Source organism: Camellia sinensis, chromosome 12 (genome assembly GCF_055761805.1).
Source record: "Camellia sinensis isolate YWXY chromosome 12, ASM5576180v1, whole genome shotgun sequence".
In the NCBI taxonomy this organism is placed as follows: domain Eukaryota; kingdom Viridiplantae; phylum Streptophyta; class Magnoliopsida; order Ericales; family Theaceae; genus Camellia; species Camellia sinensis.
In genome coordinates this window covers 75160683-75185220 of record NC_138972.1, presented here as the reverse complement: position 1 = coordinate 75185220, position 24538 = coordinate 75160683, and the positions used below count along the sequence as shown (strand labels likewise).

Here is a 24538-nt window from a genome sequence, read left to right as displayed (position 1 = left end):
AATTAGAGTATACGTAATTCGTGAATTTAATAATTTTATATTTGTTTTAAAATTTTATTTTAAGATTATTAATTTAATAAATAATTAATTTAAAATTTATAAAATTATTAATAATGAAATAGCAATGGGATTATGTATCCTAAGTGAGGAAATAAAATAAAATAAAAACTTTTTTACGCTTACTAAATATTAAAATATTTTTTTATATATAATTTTATATTTTAGAAGGTTAAAGATAATTTTTTAAAATTTAAAAATATTTTTTGATATTTAAATTAATTTATATTTATTAAAAAAATTTAAAAACAAATTAAACATGACCTTTGTATTTTGTATTTTTATTTTACTTTTATTTATTTATTTATAATTTTTTTCAAAACTATGTTTATGAAGAAATTTTGATAAAGTAAAGATTGTGAATAAACATTAATGGAAGGTAAGATTGGAAAAGAAAATAAATATAGTTGTAATCCTATATTTATATATTTTTCTTATCCAATGCAAATCAAACAAATGATAAGGGGATAATTTATTCTACTAATCCAATTAGGTAGTGAATATTACACTAATTTGATGGGATTATTAATACTTTCACTATTAGTTTTGTAAATCAAACATGGCCTTAGGGTGAAAATTAACAAATAAATAAATCAATAATGCTACATCCTCTAAATAACCAAAAATATTGGTTAGTCCTAATGTCTGAGGCTAATTATAAATTTTCATACTCTCTCATATTTTTTAATCACTCATTATAAAATGGAAAATTGACCGGTAAATACCGTTTTGTGATGTAATGTTTCAAATGGTCCAAAATTATTTCTTGTGAACCATTCGGTCCTTTAGTATGTTGATTGACGAAATTGTCATTTATTGGAGTGAATTATGAGTTATGTGACGCGGTGTTAAATGGTAGGACATGTTTGGGTTATATGTTTAGATATCTTAAGTGTCGGTGCAGTGTTTCTATACACGTTGTTGTGAAACGTGCATTACAAAGTTTAGGAGTCCGACCCGTTTAACTGAAACAGTAATTGGAAAATGGAATCCCCAAATTTGGAAACACAAATTTTGTTAGGAGGGTTTCTAGGGGGGGAACGTGAATCGGCTGTCGTGGTAAGGTGCCGTTGAGATGACTTTTTGAATTTCAAAAATATTAATCAAATCACACATTCAAGGGATATAGAACTGTAGAAGGGAGATTTTGTGAATCAACAGTTAGATACGAATGTGGTGTTGTGTTCGGCTATGTGAACGACGGTGTTAAACCCTAGGATTGGGTCGAACTAGACGATTGGTGGGTATTGAAATTGTGCGAACAAAGTACGGTTATGATCCCCCATCTCTATGACGATGACCAGCAAACGTAAGTGTTTCTTCGTGCCATGTCGTTGTTTGATGTGTCGTTTGATGTTGTCATCACATGCTACGTTGTTTGTCATTTTGGTTATAAGGTTGTTTGTTTTCCGTATGTTGGCGTCGATGACCATGTCATGTCATCACAGTACCAGAGTTTACAATATATAAGGACAATAAATGCTATTATGATAAGGACAACAAATACTCAAGTATAGAACATATACAACGTATATTAATTTTTACTGTCTCACACTATATATATATACACATAAATGAGAACTCTGTTTTTATATCTAAGGGTGAATTATATTAATGGTCTCTATAGTTTAGAACTTGTTTCACATTGATCCTTAACTTTTCAATTGTGAAATATTTGATCATGAATTTTGAATCTTCTTCCAAACAAGGACAATCAAAGTTATTTCCTTTACAAACAGTCTATTTCAAAGGCAAAGTCACCATACAACTTATTTTGTATTGGTTGACTTGTATATTGTTTGAAATGTAATGGCCTATTTTTTTAATGAATAATGTTAAAACTTTCTTAGTTATAAAGTTCTGTTTAGTTTGATTTTCAAAATCTACTCTTAGAAAATTTTTCTAACAAACTAAAAATTAAATTGGTGAAAAATAATTGAAAACACATCATTTTTATATAATTTTATCTTTTGTAAGGGTAGAAATAATTTTTTAAAATATTTTTTTATATTTATTTTAGTGAAATTAATTTCTATTTTTTCAAAAGTCAAATATAGCGACAATTTTGATGTCATTATTAAACCAATCCATAATATCAAAAAATACAAAATTAAAAATATTTCATATATTAAACATATCGATTACACATTAAAAACTTAATAATAATCTATTACATGATAACTATCCAAAAATATCTGTTAACAGCAATACAATCATCTATTACATGATAGACATCTAAAAACATCAATTAAAATAATCACTCATTACATGATCACCATCCAAATACATACTAACAATTAATTTGGTAAAAAAAATAATAATGTAAAAAATTTATCATTTTTATATAATTTTATCTTTGGTGGATAGACCATAACCGATCAGTAATCACTTGATTACCTACACTACAGCCTTAAACGAACATACAGAATAATTCTAATAATGGGGCCACAAGCGGAAGAATATCACAATAATGCAAATCCATTAAGCTATGCCAATATGATCAAAAAAATACATTGCTTATATCATAGCACATTCATACATTTACATATCCATGCAACTTATATACCATAGAAAAACTCCACACTTATAGTTTACATATTCCAAGACCATTACAGCAAAATCAAAACAAATCATAACATGATGTAAGCCAAAGACAAAAGCTCCATCTTAGAGACTTAACTCCTAAAGCAAACTCTAATTCGGCTTCATGCTGCTGATCACCTACATATACATACATAACATAGAGTGAGCAAAATTCAATAAGTAATAATACAGTAAAGAGGTTTAAATGAATGAGTATAAGTTTCGCACTATATTCATAATCATATTGCGAAACGGCCTCGAGCCCAACATGATACAGAAGGGCCTCAGGCCTATCATATAACACAGAACGACCTTAGGCCCATAATATTATCAAAACGGCCTCAAGCCCACATATAATATAGAACGGCCTCGGGCTCACACATTAACAGTTATTCAGAACAACCTCAGGTCCAATCATATGTTATCATATCATTAACAGAACGGCCTTAGGCCTACACATAGTATAGAACGGCCTTGGGCCCACAGAATAGCAACATATTATAATATAACGAAACGACCTTAGGTCCACTTTGCATATGTCACATAACATTCATGAAACCCATTCATTTCAGTCAAAAAATAGTATCGGAATAAGTCACTGTTCATGACTCAAAATAAGTGATTGCGAACATATCATTTACAATACTATTACGCACAGTGATGTTGGTCGTGTGGCAGTCCTTCTGGTAGGTGACCTACACAACATAACACATATACAAATTCGGTAAACAATTCATTCAATTCTTAGCCTTTTTCTTTATTTATTCGTTTTACAATTCGTTCGTTTTCCATTCATCTTTAGGCATTACAGAGGGTCAAAACATACTCATAAACAAATTTAGAGAGCCGAAGAAGTTAACAGAAAAATAAAAGTTTTTCCCTTATTTTCTGCACGTACGGAAGGTGTTGCACCTAGGGCCGCATGCGCAATTAAAGCAGTGTGCGAGCCCCTGTTCCAACTTATGTCCGCATGTGTAGAACTCTTGGTAGCGCATGCGATTCTAGATAATTCAGCCCAATCCGAAAATGGCACAAAGTGTAACTTCCATACTCATTTCCAAGCCTAAATTCATGCAAAACTAACTCAAAAACATAATATACTAACATGATTCAAGTGTAATCTCAACTCAAACACATCGACCTTGCTTTAATATCAAATTTAAGGTCTCATCTTTTTCATAAGTTCATGAATTACATGATCAAACTCAAAATACATATAAACATGGATGATTTGTACACAAATCTTTGTTGTATAAACAATCTAGAGCTTATTTCATGAAGTATTCACAAGATTGAACTCAACTCAAGCAAAGTTAAAGAGACTAATGCTCCATTTCTTGAATTTACTCTAACTTCAAAACCCTAGCTCCTTTAGGTGTTGAATCTTCCAATTCTTCTTAATTTCAAACAAAAGATGAGTTATTTACCAAGATTCTAGGTAGATTTTCATACCTTAGCTCAAATCTAGGAGTTTCCCCTTGAATCTCTTCCAAATCTCTAGCTTCTCTTCTTCCTCTCTCTCTAACTTTCTCTAGCAAAGCTCTCAACAAGATGAATTCAAGCTAGCTAGATACATATTAGGCTTATTAAACTTAATTAAATCATTACGAATTATAATTTTGCAAAATTTCACAATAAGCTCTAAAAATCATACTAAACACAGATATGAAGTCAGTTTTGGTTCCTGACGCCTCTAAGGCTTTCAATTTTCGTTCAAAGTTGTAATTGCAACAGATCTTCCTACATTCAATAGATATAATTTCCAAAATCACATAATTCACACATTTAAACATACAAATTCATATCAAACACATAATCACATATATAATTTAGCATAATACGGCTTGGGTTATCACAGTTAGTTTATTCAAATTAGGATATATTGGAATTAGAATATTCCTTGGAGTTAAAACATGTTGCAAGCTAACCTTCTTGTATTTTCAAATGTTCTTTCTCAAACCAAATTATCTTTTCCATTATATTCCCCCAAGTTATGGAGGTTTGTTGGGTGTTTTTTTTTTTTTTTCTCATAGAGAATTAAGAGCGCCCTCTTTGCTTCACCAGAGGTTCTTCAATATTCATGATTAAATAAAACAAAGTTTCCCAAAACCTTTGGTTTGAAAAACATGTTTATCACTTGAGTGACATACAATATATATTCACCAACTAATAATTATATAAAGCTTATACTTTTTTTGCCCCCTCAATTGATAGAATAGTAATTACAAGTATGAGAAATACCACATCATCAAATAGATTACTATTCCACAATAGCTATAAAATCGCCTACAATAGTTAGAAAATCAACAAAATCTAAGCCCAACAACTACTTCACTACTACTTACATACAAATAAATACCACTACAAAGTGTATTAAAATCATCTCTATAAGAGTTAAATCTGAGACTTCACGTTACAAAAACAGTTACCCGACCATAAGTCTACACTTTGAGTTGATATAGATTGTCACATTTTTTTTAGTTTTTCCAAAATATCCTTGTGTAGCTGCCTGAAACTTCCTACCTCAAGTAACTGCTCAAATCAAATTCGTGTAATTGTCTGTAACTTCTTACCTTATGTAACTATCCAAATCAAATTTAAATAAAAATTTGTATTTTTTTTTTTTTTTTTCAATTTTAACAACCATTGAATATGCACACGCCATTATACTTCTAAGTAAAGACTAAGAAACTGCTAACACTTTGACATGTAGTAATAAATATCCAAATACAAATTCATGGATTTGGCCGCTTTTAGTTGTATTTGGATAATGAATTTAGGTAAAAAAAAAAAAAATTATATAATATAAATTTAGATCCTCTAAAGTTAGATTATAAATTTAATTATAAAATAAATATTTTATTGGGTTATTGTGCAATCACATTTTAAGTTAAATAATCGTTATTTCACACAATTGAAGTAGGATTTCATTTTTGAATTATTTTATTTAGTATCATTATATAGGGAACATAACTGGTTTGGTTTGAGTTTTCTAATTTCACATTTCAGAAAATAAAAACTTTTCTTCGTATTTTTTTTGTTATCACTAAATTTTTTTAATATTTTAAGCATCTTTTTAATTTTTAGATATACTTAACATAAATATATTTAAAAAGTATAATATTTGTGAAAAAAATCTTTAAAAAATTCGCTAAATACCAAAAATATCAACAACAAAAAAAATCAGTACAATTTTCGTATTCTTGTGTATTTATTAATTTTTTTAAAGAAAAATTTACCCGTAAATCTCATATAGGGGAATGTTGATCCATTTAATCCAGAGTTTTTTCATGAATCAATTAATACTTTTTGTTTTAAAAAGTTGTATTTATTTGATTTGGTACTATTTGATTTTAAATGAATGCCTTTGTATGATTCATTTTTTCTAATTTTCTAATTCATTTTTGGGATGGCAATGGAAATGTGAGGTGTGGAAGATTCTTTTTGGAGGAATTGTTGGCTGAAATGTTGGTTATCGAGTGTGAAAATCTACATTTCTGTAGCGTGATTTTCTCATGTTACATTAGAGTGTTACGTTTGAAAAAAAAAATACATTATAAAGTTTTTGTGTGTTACATTGATTGGAGTGCTACGTTTGGAGTATATATATATATATATATATATACCAAGGAGTTTTTTTAGAATGTTACGTTTGGAAAAAGTACACCAACAAATTTTTTAGTATATTACATTAGAGTGCTACATTTGAAAAAAATACAATAAGGAGTTTTTGTATGTTACATTGATTAGAATGTTGCGTTTGAAAAAAATATACTAAGGAATTTTATAGAATGTTACGTTATTACGTTTGAGAAAACATATTAAAGAGTTTTTCAATGCTACATTGATTGAAGTGTTACGTTCGGGAAAAGTGCACTAAAAAGTTTTTTAGTGTGTTACATTTGAGTGTTACGTTTGGGTAAAAAGCTATTGTGCATTACATTGAGTGGAGTGTTAAAATTTTATTTAGTGTGTTATATTGGAGTATTACATTTTTAGAGTGTTACATTGAAGTGTTACGTTTGAAAAAAGTACACTAGTGAGTTTTTTTGAAGTGTTACGTTTAGTAATTTCAACATTATGAGAAAACTCACATTTTGGTCATTTATGTAATTCACACTAGAATGAAATCTTTGGATATATAAGAAAAAAAATGATAACCAAACAGTTCATAAGATCACTATTTAGGATTTATTGGTGTTTCACCCTTTTTTAAAATATTTTTTTACAAATCTTTTACTTTTTAGATACATCTTAATAAGGTGCATTTAAAAATTTAAAAAAAAATTGCTTAAAATTTTAAAAATATTAACTAAAAACAATAAAAAAAACTCAATTTTTAAAAATTAAATCCAAAAAATTAAAACAAAACACAGTCTCATTTCTGTTTTTAAAATTAGTTAAACATATAAAATACATTTTACAATTAACTTCATAAGTTAGTCACAGATGATCTAAATTTTATCATGGCGCTGTTTAGGAATGGTGGGTTGAGGATATTATAGCCTGAAATGAGAAATAAGCTAAAAAGCAAAACTGTTCAAAGTTTTTCAAAAAAAAAAAAAAAATAGGCTCAGCGCCGGACATAGGCTGTGCCTACACTGTCACAGCCTCAAAAGTCATCATCAACAGCTAAATTACCATTTTACCCCTTTACATCAATTTAAAAAATTATAATTTAAGGTCAAATTTGTCATTTTAAATTCAAACATCATTTCAACACACTTTTCAATACAACAACTCAACTAAAAATTCATCTCACCTTCCTAAACATAAAAACTAAAATAGCCTACTAAAATAACAAAAAAACCAAAAAACTTCTAAAATAATCACTTCCCAAACGAGGCCAATATAAAATAGCTATAACGGCATGCTATAGTCATTTTTAACAATTCGACTTCAATGTACCAATGTAAGGTGCTTTTTTTTGGTACAAACTTCTTTTTCTCGGCATTCACTCTTTTTGACACAATTATCTTACCCCTTGAATTACAATTTTTTGTCAATACAATCCCACCAATAAAATAACGAAAACAAATTTTTGAAAACCATAAAAGAGAGAACCCAACCAATCATTTTTACCCCAATTTACGTGTGAGAGAGAGTGAAATAAAAGGTAGATTAATCATTAATCTTTTTAATTTGAGTAAAATTTCACTTTAATCCTCATAAAATAAATCCCTACATTTCAATTTTTGGCAATATAGAGCAGCCCATGACCTTAAGCCTCTGCCAACACTAGACTAGTATACCAGTTACCAACCCTGTTGATCAAACTTTCGTTGGACTTTTAACATTGAATGAGCTAACTTGTCAGGTGTTGAACAACAATACTAGGGCCAAGGCCTCTTCTCACAATTTCACTAATAGACTAAGGTCAAATTTGGCAACTCCAAAATAATTCATATTTTTATTTTTTTATCTTTTTTTCATCACATCATCTCTCTACTTTTCTGCACATCTTTTCGTAAAAAGATAAAAAATGCACTTATTTAGATCATCTCAAACAACTCCTAAGCCTCCCTACTGAGCCCAGCCCATCTAGGTGACTCATATAGGCCCACTTCCCAACCAAGGGGTTTGACTTAGTGAAAGGGCTTATGACCCAAAGGGCTACCCACCTAAGAGATTGTCTGTTCAAAACTCAAAAAAGCGGAATATCCTAAATTTTGAAACGGTTAGAGATTTGTTCAGTCATCAACTACAAGGTCTAAGAATTTAGTCAAAATGTACATAAATTAACTTGAATACCATATTATCAAACAATATATGTGTTTAGGCTTACTTCCCCATGCCTATCTTCATTTGCAAATGCAGGAGGGTTATCTATCATATTTACATAGATTCATTCTCATGCTTGCAATAAAAGAAGGATCCTCCATGCTCATGCTCATTGGAACTATTTAGTACAATTTATTATTAACTTTAGTTAAAAGTTAACAATCAAAAAATAAAAATAAAAGACACCTCACTCACTTTTTAAGATAACAAATTTTTCGGTTTATTTAAATTATTTTAACCTAATAAATAGAAGTTACACTACATAATCTGTCAAAATAAATATTATAAAAATATATAAACTACACTAAGGCCAAGTTTGGGAAGATCCAAAAAAGCAAAAAAGCAAAAAAGTCAAAAAGCCAAAAAGCCAAAAAGCCAAAAAGCTAAAAAGTTACTCAAAAAGCTAAAAAGTTAACACTATTCACCAAAAGTCAACAATTACGGCTGCACAACTCCCAATTCAAATTTTTCCCTACAAATCAATTTTTACAATTTTTTATTACACATTTTTCAATAAAAAGTCAAAAAGTTAACCCAAACATCCATATTTTCAACCTCAATTTTTTAGTCCAAAAAGACAAAAAGTGTACTTTTTTAGTCTTCCCAAACTTGGCCTAAATCACTCCCAATATATATTTATAGTGATCCTAAACGCACGATGCTTGTGCAAAACATACTCCTTGTAGAATCATATTCCCTACAATACTTTCTTGCAATAATATGAATATGAACGGAAAAAGTACGGAAATTTATAAAATTATTCCTTCTTTTTTCCATCAAATTAATTTTCACCCAATTTCTTTCTCATTTCCCTCCTAGTTTTAAAGCTCCAAAAAAAGATGAAAAATCTAAAATATCTGAGATATTAATTTGTGATTATGTTTTAATTTTAAACAATGAATAACAATTCCAATCAAATAATCAAAAATAAATCGACGCAACGATTTAACGTGAAAAAGCACAATTAGAGTACCTCCAATTGTGATAAAAAAATAATAATAATGGGCCAACGCCACAAAACAATTCACTAAGAAGACAAAAAAGAATTACACAAGATTACTCTCAATTACCTAGTGAATCCACGCCCGAATTAAACCAAACCTGATGTGCCTCTTCCAACACTGTCTTCACCATGAAACTGCTTTACCCAACGTTAAATCCACAACACTGATCTCAAATCCACGACAATGAACTACTCCAGAATCTACCAAAGTTTTAGGTACAAGTTTCCTGGAATCCACTGAAGAATACCTCTCTCTGTATGTAAAAGAATAAAGACAAAGCCCTTGATGATATCAATATGAAGCTTGTTGATTCATTAATCACTTTCAAATCATCAAGGAAACACCTATAAAACACCCTCCAATATATCACACTTTGATTTTTCTTTCTCTCTAAAAGTCTGGACGGGTTAAACCCTAAAAAGAGCAAACGACATACTTTATAGAAAATAGGATTGCGAAAGCTGCTCGAGCGCACATTTCATCGCTTAAGCAGTGTAAGTAAAGGTGGTGTAAAATATATAGGCTGATCGCTCAAGCGCACATTTTCACTGCTCGAGTGATAAAACTTACCTATCAAAAGTTCAGTTTGCAGGCAAAGATACTGGATGCTCTTATTCACCGTTTAAGCGCACAAATGACTGCTCAAGTAAACAAACAACTCAATTCTCGTATATAGTCAGCGAAATGACAAATATGAAAATCTCAAGATCACAAACTCCTTTGTATAGGCACATTTCAGATTAGATTGGCATCTAAACTCTCATATCCTCACTAAAACATAAGAACGCATATTTTTTGTTAAACTGAATTGTCAATTATAAAAACCTAACAAAAGAGGTTTGGGAATGTTTTTACTTTTCGTTTTTCTTTTTCTTGTTTTCTTTCTTTTTTCCTCATTGTTTTTCCTTTGCTCTTGAAATTTTCTTTTTCTGTATTATTTTTCTTCTTCTTTACCCTTCCCTATGAATAGAATCATTCAAAATAGAAGAGAAAAGAAGACATTTAAAATTTTATTTCTCATTTTTCATTTTTCTTTTTCCTTATATAAGTCTGATGAGATATGAGATTAAAAAAAAAAAAAAAAAAAACTAGTTATGCAATGGGCACTATTTCTCAATGATGAATTTCGTTTCGATTAATCAAAAATTTAAATGAGAATATAAAAAGAGAGAGAAAAATGGTGGGTGAAACTTTTTCCCCACCAATCCCAATGGTTGGCGGTGTGCCCCTCTAAGTCTCAGATATGCTCCCTTCATAGCCTTAGGTTAGGTCCAAAACTTATTTCCGTTTGTTTTGAGGTGTAGAAGATAGGATGGAATTAAGATGGACCCATTTAGTGTTGTGTTTGTAGAGTTAGGAAAAGAATTAAGATGGAGAAGGAGATTAAGATAGAGGTTGGAAGAAGGATTAAGATGGAACAGGTAAAGGTAATATTAGAAAAATAGTGAAGAAATTAGAATTTTTTTTATTTTTTTAATTCGTTAATGTTGGGTATTTTTTTATTTTTTGAACATTAATATTTAATTTTTTATATTTTTTTATTTATATTATTATTTTATATAAAAATAATTTAACGATTCCTACACTAACAATTATTATTAAAACAAACACAATTTTACTTAATTCCCTCTCTATCAATTCCTTTTATCCTATCTTTAAAAATAAGCGGGATCTAAATGTAAACAATTTCTTAGCACAAGTTGCAAACAATTTCTTAAGACTAATTCATACCGGCTCTACCCCAACTTTATAAATGAACCCCTGCTGGCAGACTCTGATATTAGACTCCCAAATTAATTGGTCGGTCCATAGAACTTGTTGAGTTATCAAAAAAAGAAAAAAAAAACCTTTTTCCCCACCATCTTTCTATTTTCTTTCTAAATAGCTATTCAAATTTATGATTCAGACACCACATTAAGGTGTGCAACTCTTAAGGATTGTACATCATATGCAACCTAATTATTAGGGACTTAGATTACAAAGAATTCATCTGGACCATTGAGCCTCCGTTTGGAAAGTGGGTTAGTTTTTTAATTTTTTGATTTTTTTAGCTATTTTAGCCTGGCCTTAAAAGCTTGGTTTAGGAAGGGCTTTTTGACTTTTTGCCTTTTTTTAAGTTTTTTTGTGAGAGAATAATGTAATGATTATGAATTAGATGTAATGTTTTGTTTGTTATAGCTAAAATAGCCTATTTTATTTTTTGTGACTAAAATAACCAAAAAAACATACAAACCCACTTGCCAAACACAGGCTGAATTAGAGTATTCCTCCTTCACTTCATCCCCATAAAACAGAAGAGAAACATTTCATTAATATTTTTCTAAATTTATATATAACAAATCATCATCTGTAGACATTACATTCACACCCACACTGATAACATCTCATAACACTACTAGATATTCAAAGCAAGATTTTATTTCTCTCCCTCCCACCACACCAATCTCTATTGGCCTCTTATTTGCAGCTCTCCTCAGAGTCAAACCCACCTGCAAAGAAATAACAACACACAAACCAATGCTTTGCCAATCAGTTCATTCATTGCATCACATTTTCTATATTATCTCATACGTTATTATTGTATTAAATCAATGAGTGTCATCACATAATCTCATTAACAATAAAGTAGTAACACATTACATTACATTACATAATAATATACAAAATGTAATAAAAAAATATCCTTGCCACATTATGATCATGCTGCTCTATACATCAGAGACAAGTTATGACGTTTAACTAAATTATTTTCAGTTATAATTAGAAAATAAATAATGATTCTAATCAAATTTCACATATATTTTCAATTATAACTAAAATAATAATTAAAATAGATACATTACAATCATAATAAATAAATAATAAAATTATAACTAATATCAAGATAATTTATTATCAAATGTCATAACAAGATCATATAATAAAAGAGTATTTATTATAAAATATATATATATATATATAATATATGGGAAATTTACCCATAAGTCTTAGTTTTTGAAAAGTTGAACCATTTAGTCTTAAAAGTTTTCTTATGCTTCATTTAGTCCCATTTGCACATCAATCTAATGTTCGAAACATTAATCTGCTATTCGAAATCTAATGTTATCTGATGTTTGAAACATTGTAATGGGACCTTTCAGTCTATAAAACAAATTTTAAGACTAAATAGTGGATAAGTTATTAATTTGAAATTTATTGGTGCATTCCCCCATATATATATATATATATATATATATATATAAAGTGGATGGTTGGGTTGACCTTTTCTTTTTTTTCATAATGAAAAAGGTTAAAGGGGGCCACAATCACGCGACAAATTTTACAAATTCCTATCCGTTTAGGGTAATAAATTATATTTATCATTAAATTTTATTTTCAAAACTATTGATATATATATTTATATATACAATACAAATTCACATCAAATCTAACCAATATGCGTATATATATATATATATATATATTACCTTCTAAGTAGTGTAGGGGAAGAAGTATAATGCGAGCGATCTAATCGCTATCACTGTCGCTGCTGTCATGACCATGGCGCTCGTGTCCATCCTCGTGCTTCTTCTTCTTCTCCTTCTTCTTCTTTTTCTCACCTTTCTCCTCATGATCATGATGATCACCACCACCATGGATCTTGCTCATGAACCCTCCTTCCTTGTGCTCATCTCCATGGTGCTCCGATTTGTGCTTCTCTCCTTCATATTTGTGCTTTTCTCCTTCGTAGTGTTCCGATTTGTGCATATCGCCATGGTGCTCTGGCTTGTGCTCACCTTCCTTGTGTTGCTTCTCACCTTCCTTTTGGCCTCCGATGTGGAGGGTCTCTCCTATCTTGTGTATGATTCCTGCCATTTTCTCTCTTTTTCTCGCACTAGAAAAATGGATGGGAAATTGGGGATCTGAATATGATCGATTGGATTTGTGAAGAGACATAGAGTTCCAAGGCCTCTTATTTATAGGCGCTAAAAGGTGGAAGAAGAGAGAGAAAATATCAGAATATAACGTTATCCTTTGGAATGGGATGAAATTACTTTAATGCCCTCAATACGCGTACGCGGCGTGTTGTAAGATGACAAGTGTCGGCCATGGGATTCGCATTAGCCCCATTGCTCTGCTACGTTAGAACGTTTAGGTATATTTGACTCACAGAATTAGGGTATAAGATTAAAATTATTAATTCGTGAGGTTAATAATTTTGTATTTGTTTTAAAATTTTATTTTTAGATTATTAATTTAATAAATAATTAATTTAATAAATTTATAAAATTATTAATAATGGAGTAGTGATAGGATTATGTATCGTGAGCTTGGAAGTAAAATAAAAAAAATTCTTTTACGCTCACTAAATATTAAAACACTTTTTATTTTTATATAATTTTATATTTCAGAAGGCTAAAGATAATTTTTTAAAATTTAAAAATATTTTTTAATATTTAAATTAATTTATATTTATTAAAAAAATTTAAAAACAAATTAAACATGACATTTGTATTTTGTATTTTTATTTTACTTTTATTTATTTATTTATAATTTTTTTCAAAACTATGTTTATGAGGAAATTTTGATAAAGTAAAGATTGTAAAAAATATTAATGGAAGGTAAGATTGGAAAAGAAAACAAATATAGTTGTAATCCTATATTTATATATTTTTCTTATCCAATACAAATCAAACAATGGATAAGGGGATAATTTATGCTACTAATTCAATTGGGTAGTGAATACCATACTAATTTGATGGGATTATTAATACTTTCACTATTAGTCTTGTGAATCAAACATGGCCTTAGGGTGAAAATTAACAAATAAATAAATCAATAATGCTACGTCGTCTAAATAATCAAAAATATTGGTTAGTTCTAATGTCGGAGGCTAATTATAAATTTTCATACTCTCTCATATTTTTTAATCACTCATTATAAAATGAAAAATTGACCAGTAAATCCCGTGTTGTGATATAATGTTTCAAATGGTCCAAAATTATTTCTTGTAAACCATTCAGTCCTTTAGTATGTTGATTGACAAAATTGTCATTTACTGGAGTGAATTGTGAGTTATGTGACGGGGTGTTAAATGGTAGGACATGTTTAGATATCTTAAGTGTCGGTGCGGTGTTTCCAAACACATTGTTGTGAAACGTGTGTTACCAAGTTTAGGAGTCCGACCCGTTTGACTAAAACAGTAATTGGAAAATGGAATCCCCAAATTTGGAAACACAAATTTTGTTAGAATTCTAGGGGGGAACGTGAAGCAGATGTCGTAGTGAGGTGTTGTTGAGATGAGTTTTTGAATTTCAAAAATATTAATCGAATCGCACATTCAAGGGATTTAGAACTGTAGGAGGGAGATTTTGAGAATTAACAATTAGATACGAATGTGGTGTTGTGTTGGGCTATGTGAACGACAGTGGTAAACCCTAGGATTGGGTTGAACTAGACGATTGGCGAATATTGAAGTTGTGCGAACAAAGTACGGTCGTGATCCCTCATCTCTATGACGATGACCAACAAACGTAAGTGTTTCTTCGTGTTATGTCATTGTTTGATGTTGTCATCACATGCTACGTTGTTTGTCATTTTGGTTGTAAGGTTGTTTCTTTTCCGTATGTTGGCATCGATGACCATGTCATGTCGTCACAGTGTACCAGAGTTTATAATGTATAAGGACAACAAATACTACTATGATAAGGACAACAAATACTCAAGAAGTACGGAACATATACAATGTATATTAATTTTTACTGTCTCACACTATATATATACATAAATGAGAACTTTGTTTTCATATCTAAGGGTGAATTATATTAATGGTCCCTATAGTTTAGGACTTGTGTCACATTGATCCTTAACTTTTCAACTGTGAAACATTTGATCATGAATTTTGAATCTTCTTTCAAATAAGGACAATCAAAGTTATTTCCTTTACAAACGATCTATTTCAAAGGCAAAGTCGTCATACAACTTATTTTGTATTGGTTAACCTATTTTTTTTAATGAATAATATTGAAACTTTCTTAGTTATAAAGTTGTGTTTAGTTTGATTTTCTTAGAAGAATTTTCTAACAAACTAAAAATTAAATTGGTGAAAAAAATTGAAAATACATCATTTTTATATAATTTTATCTTTTGTAAGGGTAGAAATAATTTTTCAAAATATTTTTTTATATTTATTTTAGTGAAATTAATTTCTATTTTTTCAAAAGTCAAACATAGCGACAACTTTGATGTCATTATTAAACCAATCCATAATATCAAAAAATACAAAATTAAAAATATTTCATATATTAAACATATCGATTACACATTAAAAACTTAATAATAATCTATTACATGATAACTATCCAAAAATATCTATTAACAACAATACAATCATCTAGTTAGAGGCTCGAGCGGATCATGCGTATATCAGCTGGCAGCTGGGCATTTTTTAATCACTTTTCAACTTCCTCTCTCTCTCTTACTTTTCCGAAAAGCCATTTTTGAGATCTTCTCTTACTACTTTCTCCCTTCTCTCTTAGGATTGATCTAGTTAAAGTGTTCTCCTACCCTTTGGCCTTTACAAAAAGTGTGTTGATCGTCGAGGGCTACGTTTTGATCCGAAAAGTTTGGAGTTTGGAGCACTCTGAGTTTGGTCTTCTTCTCTGTTTGAGCTCTAACTTCGAGGTAGGGATATCCTACTCCATCTTATGAGCTTTGTCTTTAAATTTTGGTATTTCGATATGTTGGGGGTTGTTGAGTAATTTTGAGAAAGTTTGGGGTCTTTGTGTAATTTTCAAAAGATGGGATTTCAAACATATAAACCCTTATGTATGTAATACATTGGAAGATAGACTTGGTATTGGATTATTGATGGAGAATGGAACCTTAGGGTTGGTATTGTAAATATGGGGAAAAGCCCTAATTGTTATGATAAATTAATTTGTATAATTAATTTAGGGAAATGAGAAATTGAATAGGAAATATTCAAATTGGAAAGGTACGGGATCAAAGAGTGTAGTTGGATTAATTTATCGCTCACCTAGACAAAATGTTGATATTTTATCCATTTGGTGCATTTATTTCTGTTTAGAAATAACTACTTTGGGCTATCGGTGGAAGATAGTCTTGATTGTTGTAGACAATGCATAATGATTAGGCAAATTAAAACTAATCAATTGAGTATGCTATTGAGTATGGTGGTTGGTATAATACATCAAAGTTTTGTATTGATTGATTGAACTTGTATATGATGATTGCCTATATACATTGTATTGTGTGGGAGGAGATGGGGGATGTACTCCACGGTTTACTGGAAGATGGGGGATGGACCTCTAAACCGGATATTGTTTGACATTGATACAGTACTACCATATGTATCATTTGTGAATTATAGAAGTGTTTTGTTTGACATTGATATAGCACTAAAATGTGTATTATTTGTCTTGATTGATTAAATTTGTATATGATACTTGCTTATATACATTGTATTGTGTGGGAGGAGATGGGGGATGTACTCCACGGTTTATTGGAAGATAGGGGATGGACCTCTAAATCGGATTTTGTTTGAGATTGATACAGCACTAAAATGTGTATCATTTGTGAAGTATGGAAGTGTTTGTTTGATTTGATATAGCACTAAAATGTATATCATTATCATTTGTGAAGCATGGAAGTGTTTGTTTGTTTTGATATAGCACTAAAATGTATATCAGTATCATTTGTGGAGTATGGAAATGTTTTTGTTGACTCTGATACAGCACCAAAAAGGGTATCCATTATAAATTTCGAAAATATTTTAGTGATGAGTTATCATCTCATTAAATTATGTGGCCAGACTCTGAGCCTTGTTTTCAAACTTATAGTTGGAAAAGAAATGGAAAATGAATTGTAATATGGACATGATTGTCATGAAACCGTAACATGGTATACGTTGGAATATAAGTGTGAACCATCTACCTAATGCTATTGTTTTAGTCATTGTTTATAGTTGGTTTAGTGTATTTCTACTGGGCTATGGCTCACCCTATATGGGACTTCATTTTCAGGTACCAATGGTATGCCACCTTCAAGAACATAGTTTGGGAGGCTAGAGGCAGGCAGACTATTTTGTTGTTTTGTTTTCTTTGGATGTATTTCATGTAAATTCAAGCCAATGGCTAAATATGTATTTGAGTTAGTACTCTATTTTTGTAACCAAGTGTTGACTTGGAAAGTTGTAAGCCTATAGGGCAGTCACTTTTGTTGTCAACGTGTAATACATTTTGTAAGGATACTCTGATGATTGTAATATAATATCTCTTTCCTGTAACTTGACTGTATGTTATTATGGGTTTATTTTGAGGGCGTTACAAAAGACATCTAAAAACATCAACTAAAATAATCACTCATTACATGATTACCATCTAAATACATACTAACAATTAATTTGGTAAAAAAAAATAAAAATGTAAAAGATTTATCATTTTTATATAATTTTATATTTGGTGGGTAGACCATAACCGGTCAGTAATCACTTGATTACTTACGGCCTCAAACGAATACACAGAATAATTATCATAATGGGGCCACAAGCGGAAGAATATCACAATACTGTAAGTCCATCGAGCTGTGCCAATATGATAAAAAAAAAAAAAAATACGTTGCTTATATCATAGCACATTCACACATTTACATATCCATGCAACTTATATACCATAGAAAAACTCTACACTTATAGTTTACATATCCCAAGACCATTAGCAAAATAAAAACAAATCATAACATGATGTAAGTCAAAGACAAAAGCTCCATCTTAGAGACTTAACTCCTAAAGCAGACTCTAAGGTTGGGCTCAATGTTACTAATCACCTACATATACATACATAATATAGAGTGAGCAAAACTCAATGAGTAATAATATAGTAAAGAGGTTTAAATGAATGAGCATAAGTTTTGCACTATATTCATAATCGTATTGTGAAACGACCTTGGGCCCAACATGACACAAAATGGCCTCAGGCCCACATATAACACAGAACGACCTTAGGCCCATTATATTATCAAAACGGCCTTAGGCCCATCATTATCGAAACGGCCTCAAGCCCACATATAATACAGAACGGCCTCGGGCCCATACATTAATAACTATTCAGAACGACCTCAGGTCCAATCATATGTTTTCATATCATTAATAGAACGGCCTTAAGCCTACACATGGTACAGAACGACCTTAGGCCCACCAAATGGCAACATCTTATAATATAACAAAACGAACTTAGGTCCACATTGCATATGCCACATAACATTCATGAAACCTATTCATTTTAGTCAAAATATAGTATCGGAATAAGTCACTGTTCATGGCTCAAAATAAGTGATTGCGAACATACCTTTACAATATTATTACTCACAGTGATGTTGTGTAGGTGACCTACACAACATAACACATATACAAATTCAGTAAACAATTCATTCAATTCTTAGCCTTTTCCTTTATTTATTCGTTTTACGATTCGTTCGTTTTCCATTCATCTTTAGGCATTGAGGAGGGTCAAAACATACTCATAAACAGATTCAAAGGGTCGAAGAATTTAACAGAAAAATATAGGGTTTTCCCCTGTTTTCCGCACGTACGGAAGGTGCCGCACCTAGGGCCGTACGAGTAATTAAAGCAGTGTGCGAGCCCCTATTCCAACTTGTGTTCCGCACGTGTGGGACTCTTGGTCGCACGTGCGGTTCTGGATAATTCAACCCAATCCAAAAATGGCACAAAGTGTAAACTTCCATACTCATTTCCAAGCCCAAATTCATGCAAAACTAACTCAAAAACATAATATACTAACATGATTCAAGTGTAATGTCAACTCAAACACATCGATCTTGCTTTAATATCAAATTCAAGGTCTCATCTTTTTCATAAGTTCATGAATTACATGATCAAGCTCAAAATACATATAAACATGGATGATCTCTACACAAATCTTTGTTGTATAAACAATCTAGAGCTTATTTCATGAAGTATTCACAAGATTGAACTCAACTCAAGCAAAGTTAAAGAGATTAATGCTCCATTTCTTGAGTTTACTCTAACTTCAAAACCCTAGCTCTTTTAGGTGTTGAATCTTCCAATTCTTCTTAATTTCAAACAAAAGATGAGTAATTTACCAAGATTCTAGGTATATTTTCATACCTTCGCTGAAATCTAGGAGTTTCTGCTTGAATCTCTTTCAAATCTCTAGCTTCTCTTCTTCCTCTCTCTCTAACTTTCTCTAGCAAAGCTCTCAACAAGATGAATTCAAGATAGCTAGATACATATTAGGCTTATTAAACTTAATTAAATCATTACGAATCGTAATTTTATAAAATTTCACAATAAGCTCTAAAAATCATACTAAACACAGATATGAAGTCAGTTTTGGTTCCTGGTGCCTCTAAGGCTTTCAATTTTCTTTCAAAGTTGTAATTGCAACAGATATTCCTACATTCAATAGATATAATTTTCAAAATCACATAATTCACACACTTAAACATGCAAATTCATATCAAACACATAATCACATACATAATTTAGCATAGTACGGCTTGGGTAATCACAGTTAGTTTATTCGAATTAGGATATATTGGAATTAGAATATTCCTTGGAGTTAAAACATGTTGCAAGCTAACCTTCTTGTATTTTCAAACGTTCTTTTCTCAAACCAAATTATCTTTTCCATTGTATTCCCTCAAGTTATGGAGGTTTGTTGGGTGTTTCTTTTTCTCATAGAGAAGTAAAAGCGCCCTCTTTGCTTCACCAGAGGTTCTTTAATATTCATGATTAAATAAATAAAGTTTCCCAAAACCTTTGGTTTGAAAAACAACATCTTTATCACTTGAGTGACACACAATATATATTCACCAACTAATTATTATATAAAGCTTATACTTTTTTTGCCCCCTCAATTGATAGAAGAGTAATTACAAGTATGAGAAATACCACATCATCAAATAGACTACTATTCCACAATAGCTATAAAATCACCAACAATAGCTAGAAAATCAACAAAATCTAAGCCCAACAACTACTTCACTACTACTTACATACAAATAAATACCACTACAAAGGGTATTAAACTCCTCTCTATAGGAGTTAAATCTGAGACCTCACATTACAAAAAGAGTTACACAACCATAAGTCTACACTTTGAGTTGGTATAATTGTTGGAAAAAATGGTTATAGTGCTGATTTTTCGAAAACTTTATGCTAATAATTTTTTAGGACCCATAAGTCGGTTTGGACGGTCCGAGTAGCAATGTGTTCATTGCCTTGTGGTGAACAAGATTATGAAATTAGTAAGTCCAAACCATTTATAGATGAATGGGAAATTGACTCCAAAGTGAGGTTCATGAACATTAGTCATGTTGGTAAAGGAAAAAAAAAAAGTTCCACAAAATCGTGTTGATTATTCTTGTCCCACATAGGAAATTTAGGAAAAATTTGGTGAAGATATAAGGTCCTAAATGGAACCTTGGGCATGGTCTCAAAGGACACTCAAAGTGTGAGTTGGGTTGGGTTGGCCCATTACTATCTTCTTGGGCCAAAATTATTTGAAAGTATTTTCAATTGGTTGCTGGGAAACAAAAAAATTTGAAATTCATATTCAAAATTTTGCAACGGCTCAATAGGTTTAAATTTCATATTCAAATTTCCAACAGCATGTCTTTTTCGAAAGGGTTTTCCATTGCCTATATTAAGGCAGTCCTCCATCCAAGTTATGATGATCAAATTAGAAGAAAAAAAAATTCAGACTTCTAGTTTCCTCCTCCTCTGTTCATCTTGCATTATATTTTTATTTTTTAGAGTTTAAGTTTGAGAGAGTATAAAGCATATATTCTGGTTCGCTGTAAATATAGAGTTAGTGCAAATTCTGTGTGTGGTGACTGTTGTATCCTGGAGACAGGACGCCTATTAATCTCGAGCACCAGTGAAGAAGGCGTTATTCTGTCTTAATGACACAGTGTCCATACACTGACCTTAATCTCAACTTCGTTCAATAGTTTGATCTTCGAAAAAATTGTAAATTTGTTTTATTTTATGTATTATTCGCTATTAATTAATTTTACCGAAAATATTCTCCAACAATTTTAAGACAGAATAATCATTTTAGATTTATGTATCGGTTAAATTAATTATCTATACTGTGTTTCGATATTGTTCAAATACAGTATATACAGTTACTGTTTATATTGCGTCTCTTTTTCTTTTCTGCTTTTGTGTTATGGTATAATACTGAATGTATTTATTTATTATCTATACACAATTTTAATTTGCTGGTTCTAAATAGTGTGTTTTTAAACTGTTTTTCTGTTCTGTTTTAATACTTCATACTGTAAATTTTGTATTTCCTGGTTTTATCCATAAGTTAAATATTTCGGGTTGTATTTTTTGTTAACATTGTGAATTATATTAGATATACATATATATTATAGTCGTGTCTGTTTGAATCTGTTTGTCCAATTTCTTTTTCAAACGCATAAAAAAAAAATTAAAAAAAAAAGGTTGTTTTTTGGTGAAACGTCATTTGTGGACCACCATTATTTATTTATTTGGTTTGGTGCACTTTGTTTGTGGCTTGCCCAGATCAAACACCTTATGGTTTCTTTATATTGCACTTCAGGTTGTTTCTTAGATTATATTTCATATATTAATATATTGCTTGAATCTGTTGCTTGGTATATATATGTAGTTTTTATATTTTGTTCATACGTGCCTCTGTTTGTTTGTTAAGTGTAACAAAACGTAATATATATATATATATATATATATATATTGTGGTGTTGTCTGGATCGTTTTTGTTTTGTTTTATTTTATCAGTTATTGATTTCCTGAATTTTGAGGTTCTTTTATCTTAGTTACTTTCTTATTGTGAAGTTATTTGGTTTTGTTGTTTTGTTGAATCAAAAAGTAGAACATTTAAATGGCAACTGAGACTGTACTCAGTGCTGGGAATGCAAACCCGACATCTGCATCTGTCGTGGTTCCTTCTCCTGTGATTACTTCACTTCCTACCACTATCTCGGTAAACCATAATGAAAAGTCAGAAAAATTCAATGGGACAGAGTTTAAGAGATGGCAACAGAAAATATTATTTTATCTTACAACTCTGAATTTGGCAAGATTTGTCAAAGAGAATGCACCCACCTTAAGCGAAGACGAAACTGATCGGCAAGCAATTGTCGTAATTGAGGCATGAAAGCATTCTGATTTTTTGTGCCAAAACTATATTTTGAATGGATTGGACAACACGTTGTATAACGTGTATAGTCCATTACAAACGGCTAGAGAATTGTGAGAATCGTTGGACAAGAAATACAAAACGGAATATGCGGGAATTAAGAAATATGTGGTTGGCTATTTTCTTGAATACATGATGGTGGACTCAAAGGCTGTAATTAGTCAAGTCCAAGAGCTTCAATTAATTTTACATGAAATTTATGCAGAAGGTATGAGTTTGAGCGAATCTTTCCAAGTGCCAACTATCATTGAGAAACTACCACCATCTTAGAAAGAGTTCAAAAACTACTTGAAGCACAAACGCAAGGAAATGAAGTTAGAAGACTTGATTGTTCGATTACGAATTGAGGAAGATAACCATGATGCAGATAAGAAAAGAAATTCGGGATTTATTTTCAAAGCAAATGCTAACATATTGGAGCAAGGACAAAAGGAGGAAAAGAGACAGCGCCCCTAGGCAAAACTCTAAACAAAATACTGGTAGTTTTAAGATTGGATCTATAAAGTTCAAGAGAAAGTGCTTTGTGTGCATCAAGGTAGGACATCGGGCCAAAGATTGTCGAAATCGCAAAGATCAACAAGATCCTTCCAAAAAGACGAAGTATGAACAGGCACACATAACTGAATTGGAGACTTTGTTCAATGAAGTGACTGAGATGAACCTTGTAGCGGTTGTGTTTGAAGTAAATCTATGGGATCAAACTCCAAGGAATGGTGGGTAGACACTGGGGCAACATGACATGTGTGTGCAGATAAGAAAATGTTTACTACATATCAACAAGTTAAGGATGACGAGTAGCTCTTCATGGGAAACTCCTCTACTGCAAAAGTTGAAGGACAAAGGAAGATTGTGCTCAAGATAACTTCGGGCAAGGAGCTAACGCTTAACAATGTTTTGCATGTTCTAAAAATTCGGAAAAACTTGGTGTCTGAATCATTGTTAAGCAAGAATGGTTTTAAATTGGTTTTTGTTTCTTATAAACTTGTTTTGTGTAAGGATGGTGTTTATGTAGGGAAGGGATATCTGTGTGATGGGTTATTCAAAATGAATGTACTGACTGTAATTCCTAGTATTAATAAGAACACCACATCTTCTGCTTATTTGTTTGAGTCTTCTCATTTATGGCATGGTAGATTAGGACATGTTAACTATGATTCGTTGCGTAGATTAATTCACTTGGACTATCTATCTAATTTTTCTATTAACTCAAATCATAAATGTGAATTGTGTGTTGAGGAAAAATTTACTAAGGCACCATTTAATTCCGTTGAAAGAAGTACTGAGCCACTGGATTTAATTCACAGTGATATTTGTGATTTGAAATTTGTTCAAACACGAGGGGACAAGAAGTACTTTATCACTTTTATTGATGATAGCACGAGATGCTGTTATGTATATTTATTACGAAGCAAGGATGAAGCCTTAGAAAAATTCATTGAATATAAATCTGAGGTTGAAAATCAACTTGGCAAGAAGATTAAGACATTAAGAAGTGATCGAGGTGGCGAATATGATGCTCATCTTGGAACATTATGTTCACAACTTGGAATCATTCATCAAACTACTGCGCCTTATGCACCACAACAAAATGAAGTTGCTGAGCGAAAAAATCATACATTGAAAGAAATGATGAACGCCATGTTGATTAGCTCAGGTTTACCCCAAAACTTGTGGGGGAAAACAATTCTTTCCGCAAATTATATTTTGAATAAAATACCTCACAAGAAGATTCTTAAAACTCCATATGAATTGTGGAAAGGTAGAGATCCTTCTTACAAATATTTGAAAGTGTGGGGGTGTTTAGTTAAAATGGCTATTCCCGATCCTAAAAGGGTCAAAATAGGACCTAAAACTATTAATTGCATATTCATAGGATATGCA

General features: G+C 30.9%; 1 protein-coding gene across 2 annotated transcripts in view; it reads right to left on the bottom strand.

Moving 5' to 3' along the window:
• The window catches only part of LOC114300049 (uncharacterized), a 36599-nt gene extending 23158 nt beyond the window's left edge, over positions 1-13441 (bottom strand). The window contains exons 1-2 of one of the 2 annotated variants that reach the window (XM_028244904.2): positions 12893-13441; positions 11712-11914 (exon numbers count right to left, since the gene is read on the bottom strand). In XM_028244904.2, coding sequence (XP_028100705.2) covers positions 12933-13361 — 429 coding nt within the window. In that variant the 5' untranslated portion in view covers positions 13362-13441 and the 3' untranslated portion in view covers positions 11712-11914; positions 12893-12932. Of the gene's footprint in view, positions 1-11711; positions 11915-12892 lie in introns of those variants that run through there. The other variant, XM_082897466.1, reaches the window with a different exon arrangement.
• Between the last annotated feature and the right edge of the window lie 11097 nt (positions 13442-24538).